General features: G+C 38.5%; 1 protein-coding gene across 1 annotated transcript; it reads right to left on the bottom strand.

The window, feature by feature from the left end:
• Positions 1-6130: 6130 nt before the first annotated feature.
• Positions 6131-7093, bottom strand: LOC116626477 (olfactory receptor 2T11). Its single transcript, XM_032395820.1, has one exon. The coding sequence runs from the start codon at positions 7091-7093 to the stop codon at positions 6134-6136; it is 960 nt and encodes a 319-aa protein (XP_032251711.1). The 3' UTR covers positions 6131-6133.
• Between the last annotated feature and the right edge of the window lie 485 nt (positions 7094-7578).

Here is a 7578-nt window from a genome sequence, read left to right on the forward strand (position 1 = left end):
TGTTCAACATAGTACTAGAAGTCCTAGCAACAGCAATCAGACAACAAAAAGCAATAAAAGGCATCTGAATAAAAGGTACATGGGTGTACCTAATTGCTACTATGCTAAGTGAAATAAATCAGATGAAGAAAACCAAATCAAATGAAGAAAACCAAATATGTTATTTCACTTACATGTGGAATGTAAAAATAAAAACATAAAAATCTTCTGCACAGCAAAGGAAACAGTCAACAAAACAAGGAGGCAACCCACGAAATGGGAGAAGATATTTGCAAATGACACTACAGATAAAGGGCTGGTATCCAAGATCTATAAAGAACTCAAACTCAACACCCAAAAAACACATAATCAAGTCAATAAATGGGCAGAAGACATGAAAAGACACTTCTCTGAAGAAGACATACAAATGGCTAACAGACACATGAAAAAATGTTCATCATCTTTAGCCATCAGGGAAATACAAACTAAAACCACATTGAGATACCACCTTACACAAGTTAGAATGGCAAAAATGGACAGGGAAAAACCTACAAATGTTGGAGAGGTTGTGGAGAAGGGGCAACCTTCTTACACTGTTGGTGGGAATGCAAGTTGGTACAGCCACTTTGGGAAACAGTGTGGCGTTTCCTTAAAAATTTAAAAATAAAGCTACCGTATAACCCAGCAATTGCACTCCTGGGTATTTACCCCAAAGACACAGATGTAGTGAAAAGAAAGGCCATATGCATTCCATGTTCATAGCAGCAATGTCCGCAATAGCCAAACTTTGGAAAGAGGCAAGATGTCCTTCAACAGATGAATGGATAAAGAAGATGTGGTCCATACATACAATGGAATATTATTCAGCCATCAGAAAGGATGAATGCCCAACTTTTACAGCCACATGGATGGGACTGAAGGAGATTATGCTAAGTGAAATAAGTCAAGCAGAGAAAGTCAATTATGATATGGTTTCACTTATTTGTGGAACATAAGGAATAGCATGGAGGATATTAGGTGAAGGAAGGGAAAAATGAAGGGGTGGAAATCGGAAGGAGAGATGAACCATGAGAGACTATGGTCTCTGAGAAACAAACAGGGTTTGAGAGGGGAGGGGGCAGGGAGGATTTGTTAGCCTGGTGATGGGTATTAAGGAGGGCACGTACTGCATGGAGCACTGGGTGTTATATGAAAACAATGGATCGTGGATCACCACATCAAAAATTAATGATGTATTGTATGGTGACTAACATAATATAAAAAATTTAAAAATTAAAAAAAATAATAAGTGGTGGGGGAGAGAGACTATAATCTCACAGGGTGGACAAAGCAAGGTGACTTGCTGGTTCCCATGTGAATTTTGGCCTGTGTGTTAGAAGACACTATATCCCAAAATTGCAAAGAAACAACACTTATATTTATACAAAAATAAAATTGAATAGAGGGAAAAAAGGACTAGAACGAACCATATATCTTTAAAATGTAGATGTGAGAAAAGTAAAAGTTAAAAAGTGACTTAAAAGCATAAGTTGGTAAAATAAGAATTTAATTAAAATGGAAAAAGGTAAAGAGAAAAAAAAGAAATGGAAAATTTTAGACTGAAGGATAAATGAGTTCTGGGGAAACACCTGGAGCTCAATATACTATTTTCCCGTGGTCCTGGAGTTTTACAGTCTCGTGGGATCCATAAGCTTGTCATTCACTTGTTCTTCCAGTCTGTTGTCTGGGGGAAGGGCCTGATTTGCTTCTTCTCAGGTGTCTTTTCCTGGGTGGAGTCGCTCCACCCCTTGTCAGGGGTATGAGCTTAATGTAAGCTGGTCCTCTGTGTGACCTTTTTTGCTTGGCAGTTTTCCATGCCTCTTCAGAGGGTCAGAGCAAAAATGGCCGTGCCTGGATCTCTTGCCCAGAGGGGCAAGATCATGGTTCCCCCTATTCAATAAACCCTCCAGGTCAAACAGAATTCACTTTTGTGTGTGCCAAAGTCTGCAGACTTCCACAGTTCATGCCCACTGCAATCCTCCCGTGGGGAGTACCAGGTAGTTGTGAGCATCACTGAGCTTTGTGTCTTTGTGACTGCAAGCATTTGTGGGCTTGCTTGTACCCTATTCTGCTTCTCCCAGGTCATGGCTGGGTGACACCCTACTGTCCTTTCTGGAGCTGTTGGCACCCTGAAAGCTGCTGCCCAGTCATGGGAACAGCTGTTTCATCCCTCCCAGGGGATGGTAAGCAGCTACACGTTTTGGTCCTTTTCCAGGTGCTCAGGCAAAGAGTGGTCTCCTTACCAGCCCAGCTCCTGGTTTAATGCAACCAGAGCTGAGAGTCCTTCCTGGGCTCCCTGGCCATAACCAGTTTCCCTGCTACACTGCTTGGTCACTCTATATGTTCAGACACCTCTGTTCTTTCTGTGTCTCCTGGGATCCTGAGACCACAATGACCCACCTTGAATTCTGTACTTTTAATCCCCTGAACCCCTTTCAGAAAGAGATGTCTCTCACTGGAGATTACTAAGAGTTCCAATTTTCTACTCCAGGGTTGTATCACTTTCTGATGGCCAGCTTATGTAGGCTCTCTCTCCCCTCCATTTATCTTCTGATATTTCCCCACAGATTCACAACTGCACACCTCTTATTCTGCAAAAAGCAGTTGCTTTTCTGCTTGTAGAATTCCAGAAATATTTTCTTACATCTCAGGCTGATTTTGTAGGTGTTCAGAAAGGTTTAATAGATATTCAGCTAAATTTGAGGTACCAGATGAAACGAAGTCCCCTACTCCATTGCTGTCTTGCCTCCAGCTGGCTAATTGAGTTTAAACAAAAAATACCCTTAATATCATTTTTGTAGTTACTTTTTTTCAAATTTTTTTGTTTTATTTTCCTAACCATACATAGTTTTTTAAGGAACACACCAAGGACATACATTGTAGTTTTAGAATAATGTCATGTGTTAATTGTCCACAGGGTGGCAGATGGATGATGCCAATTTGGTCCCTTAGTAATACCTACTGGAGGGCTAGATAGAATCTAAAATAAAATCCTCTAGGGCGCCTGGGTGGTTCAGTCGTTAAGCGTCTGCCTTCGGCTCAGGTCATGATCCCGGGGTCCTGGGATCGAGTCCCACATCGGGCTCCCTGCTCAGCGGGAAGCCTGCCTCTCCCTCTCCCACTCCCCCTGCTTGTGTTCCTGCTCTAGCTATCTCTCTCTGTCAAATAAATAAATAAAATCTTTAAAAAAATAAAAAAAATAAAAAAAAAAATAAAAAAAAAAAAAAATAAAATCCTCTAGGGATTTTATCAAATTTATGGATTTCTTCTCCCTGTAAGGGATAAAGGGGAGAAGTATAAATGTCCCAGATACAATTACAAATGATTGAATTTGGTATTTAAAATATAAATTATTTAATGAATCAAGAGGGACTGCTGGTGAGAACTGTGCCTTGAGAACACACAGAAAAATGCTAAGTGACCATATGATAAAAGTAGAACTACCTTTGTCTCAAGAAGCAAGAGTCACAGACTCAGATAATCTCTATTGTTAGAACCCTTTCCCCATTTCTTGATTTTTAACAGGGAATCCTTCTTTAAGACAGGAAAATTTCGTACAGAGAGGTTAGGTAACACGTTAAAGGATACACAGCACAGAAATTAAAAAGTCAAGATTCAAACACCAGTGAGTTTAAGTAAAAGCCTGGGATCTTAACATCATTCATTTGCACCTGAAATTGGCATATGGGTTGGAAGTAATTTAAAACATTTAAATTTGAATAGGAAAAAATAATAAAAAATCAGTTCAAAAGCTTAAGAATCAGTTATTGGGCAAATGCAAAGGTAGAAGTCTGAACATTTTAATAAAATCTATTTGGAACAGAAAGATTGTTCACTGAGGACATTAGATAATCCAACTTGTCACCAGAGAAGGCATCACAAAGACCAGTTTAAAGACTGGATGTACTGGAGGGTGTCTTTAACTCATAAACTTAAATAATTAGTATGTTGAGGAGACAGTATGTTACCTTACGATTCCAAATTATATCATGTTATACAATAAGCTCCACATGGGCAAGAATGTTGGTTAAAAAAATCTTTAATTTCACAAAGAGATCAATTCACTGAAATAAACAACTATATTATAATCAACCCCAAGATTACTCTGCAATCCTAATATCTATAATTTATTCATTTATTCAACTGATCTCCAAAATATTTTTCTTCTTGTCTCAAATTTTTAACAATCATTCCTGTCCTTCACAAGTAGAAGCTCTCCTTGATTCTACTTGCATTGTGAAATAGAAGAAATCAGAGGAGAACTTACTTGTATAGCCTATGCTCTGCTTTACTTCCTGCTATAGTAAATAAACTAGCCATGCAAACTCAAATAAATCAACCTCTTTTCTTCTAAATTGGTTTCTCTGTTCTCTGTCTCTATCAAAGGTCATCTTCTGGAAGAAGTTTCCTCCATTTTGTATCCATTATCAATTTATGCTTTGTGTAAATTATTCCCTTTAACATATCTGCAATATCCTACAACAAAAAACATTGATATCATATCCTTTTCTAGCCACTGCTCCATTTATCTGCTCTCATTAAAAATTGTACTTACACTCTAGTCATCTTGTCCACTTTCTCCCCTTCTATTTACTCTGAATCCTCTTGGAGAGCACAACTTCATTGGAATTGCTTTTATTAAGGTCATAATTGATCTTTGTGTTGACAAATACAGTGGCCAATCAAAACTCTCATTGTAATCCGACAAGAAACAGCATCTAGTGCATTTGATTACACTCCAGTTTTGAAGTTTCCTCACTTCTGAAATGTTACTTCTTACTCCATCAATCACTGTCTCTTATCACACTTTCTTTCCAGCTGAACAGCCTCCTTAGTCTTAAATCTTTACTCTTACCTAAGTTTCAACTAATCCTATGCTTTTAAGTGTTCTTTCTACTCTGAAGACTACCAAATTTAAAATTTCAGCCCTTAACTCCAATCTGAACCCCAATTGGCTTCATATATCTAATAGAAATTTCAAAAGTTTCTCAACAACTAAATTCTTGATTTCTCCTACTCAATCCTGCCATTCTGAAAGTTTTCAAATCTCAGAAATCTTAGTTTCCTTTCCCTTGAGGTCAATCGACTTATCTTTCATTTCATTTTCTTTCCTAATAGTCATCCTTCCCACGAGCTAAATCCTCTTGTGCAACTACCTGACTCAATCCTTCTTTCTTCTCATTTGAAGATTCCTAAATTGTTTTCCTGCATACAATCTAGTTCCCTGTTCTATATACCACACTATAGACATAGGGTGGAAGTGTGCATAAAATAGTGCATATAAAAATGTATAGCTTATCAAGTTATGTCTATACAGAAAATTCTTCAAAAGCTTTCCATCTCACTCCAAACAACCCTGAACTACATCCAAGTCCTGTTGGTGAATCACAGAATTGGGCAATGTAAATTTTCTTCCCATAGATGTCACCTTTCCTAGAATTCTGCTATTAAAATAACATGGAAAAAGGCACCGTAGTTCTCTTTGATGTTAAATATTAGAGTCTATACCTTTTGAGTAGGTATGCAATGCTTGGACATTCAATATTCAGTCAGTTTAGCTCACTCACTATTTACTGTGGCCTAGTATTTGACAGTCATTATTTTTAGAATAAGTGCTATGAAAATGATCATAGAGGTTAAAATCCTCTGAGGCAAAGCCAATAGAGATCTGATTAAAATTGTGTGATTTCTATCCCTTGTCACTTGTGATTGGTATTATTTTACTTTATTGATACAAAAATAATCACATTGGCAACAAAATTTGTTAGCTTTGAAAGGTGTTCCTGGGTTAAGTGTGAAAAGGAATCTTCAAAGATTTCCTGTGAACTCTAAGATACACTTTCCCCCCCTTTATTTAGTCTGAGAGACAAGAACCAGCATCAGATGAATTCTTTAACCTATGTAATAATATCTTATTGTTGATAGGTAGCCAAAATGTATCTGCATAACTAATGAAAAATCTTTGGTTCTCACCCCTGGTAACAAGAAACCAGGCATGGTAAATCCTTTTAATTGCCAATTGTAAGTAATCTTTGACAGCTGACTAAATAGTCACCTTTGAAACAGGACAATAGGCAATGTTCTTAGGAAGACCTATTGTCAGTTTACTGAATCCTTAAGCATCACTTGTGGATACTTTCTGAGCAGATGAGTATTGTGAAAATACCTTTTTAAATGCTCCCATGACATCCTTGTTTCTGAGGCTGTAGATAAGAGGATTGAGCATGGGTGTGACAATGGTATAGAAGGCTGACACTACCTTGTCCTGCTCAGGAGTGTGAAAAGACTGGGGCAGAACATAAGTGTAGAAGGCAGCCCCATAGAAAATGCTGACTACAGTCAAGTGGGAAGAACAAGTGGTAAAGGCTTTCTTCCGGCCTTCAGCAGAGTGCATTCGGTGGACAGTTAACAAGATGAGAGAATAGGAGGTTGAGATGATAGAGATAGGGATGAGCAACATGAGTACACAACAGATGTACATTAGGGTTTCATACAAGGATGTGTCAGCACAGGCTAGTCTGAAAACTGCAGGGATCTCACAGAAAAAATGGTTGATACTTCGGGAGCCACAGTAGGGGACATTCATGGTGATGGAGGTGAGCAGAAAGCCATCCAGGGACCCACCAAACCAGGCACCAGCAGCCAGCAGGAGACACACCCTGCGGTTCATCAGGACTGGATACCTAAGAGGGTTACAGACAGCCACATAGCGGTCATAGGCCATGAGGCCCAAGAGGAAGAACTCTGAGCCAATCATGGTCAAGTAGAGGAAGATCTGGATGCCACAACCTACAAAGGAAATGGTCTTCTCTTTAGAAACCATGTTGACCAGAAGTTTTGGGACAGTTGTACAAATGAAAAGGGTGTCCATGATAGACAGCTGACTAAGCAGGAAATACATAGGAGTATGGAGATGGGAGTCCACCTGAATCAAGAATATCATGACCAAATTTGCAGTTACAGCCACCACAAAAATAGCAAAAATAATAGCAAAGACAATCCCTGTAGCTTTATTGTTCACCAGAAGCCCCAGGAGGATAAAGTCAGAGGATAAAGTTATATTCTTCATTGACATTGCTGATGGCAGCTCCAGCAGAGTGGAAAGCCACAAAGACCAGGAAGGAAAAGGAGAGAAGACTCTTTCAGTACGGATGAAACTTATAATGGAGATGACACCTCAGAGAGTACTGATTGGGCTGAAATTTTCCAAGGCAAAATGCTAGAGAAAAATGAACAGACCAAGAGACACATCTTAAGTTAGAAACTGTAGATCTATTTCTCTTTGTTGGAGAACAACACTTTTTATATTGTATTTATGTTCATGCAACAATACATAGATTATGCTAACTGCATAAAAAAGCTGGTATTTGCTATACATGGGTTAGAGTTTAACTATATCTTTCCTATTCACTCTCTGCATTTCTGGCATCCAGAACGTTGTCCAGTCTATGGTAGAGCTAAGTCAATACTGGTTGAGGTAAAGTCTCTTTGATTCACTGATTATTTGAATGGCCAAATGTGAGCAAAATGAATAACTTAGGAAGTGTAGAATGTAAAGAA

Source organism: Phoca vitulina, unplaced genomic scaffold (assembly GCF_004348235.1).
Source record: "Phoca vitulina isolate PV1807 unplaced genomic scaffold, GSC_HSeal_1.0 scaffold87, whole genome shotgun sequence".
Lineage (NCBI taxonomy): Eukaryota > Metazoa > Chordata > Mammalia > Carnivora > Phocidae > Phoca > Phoca vitulina.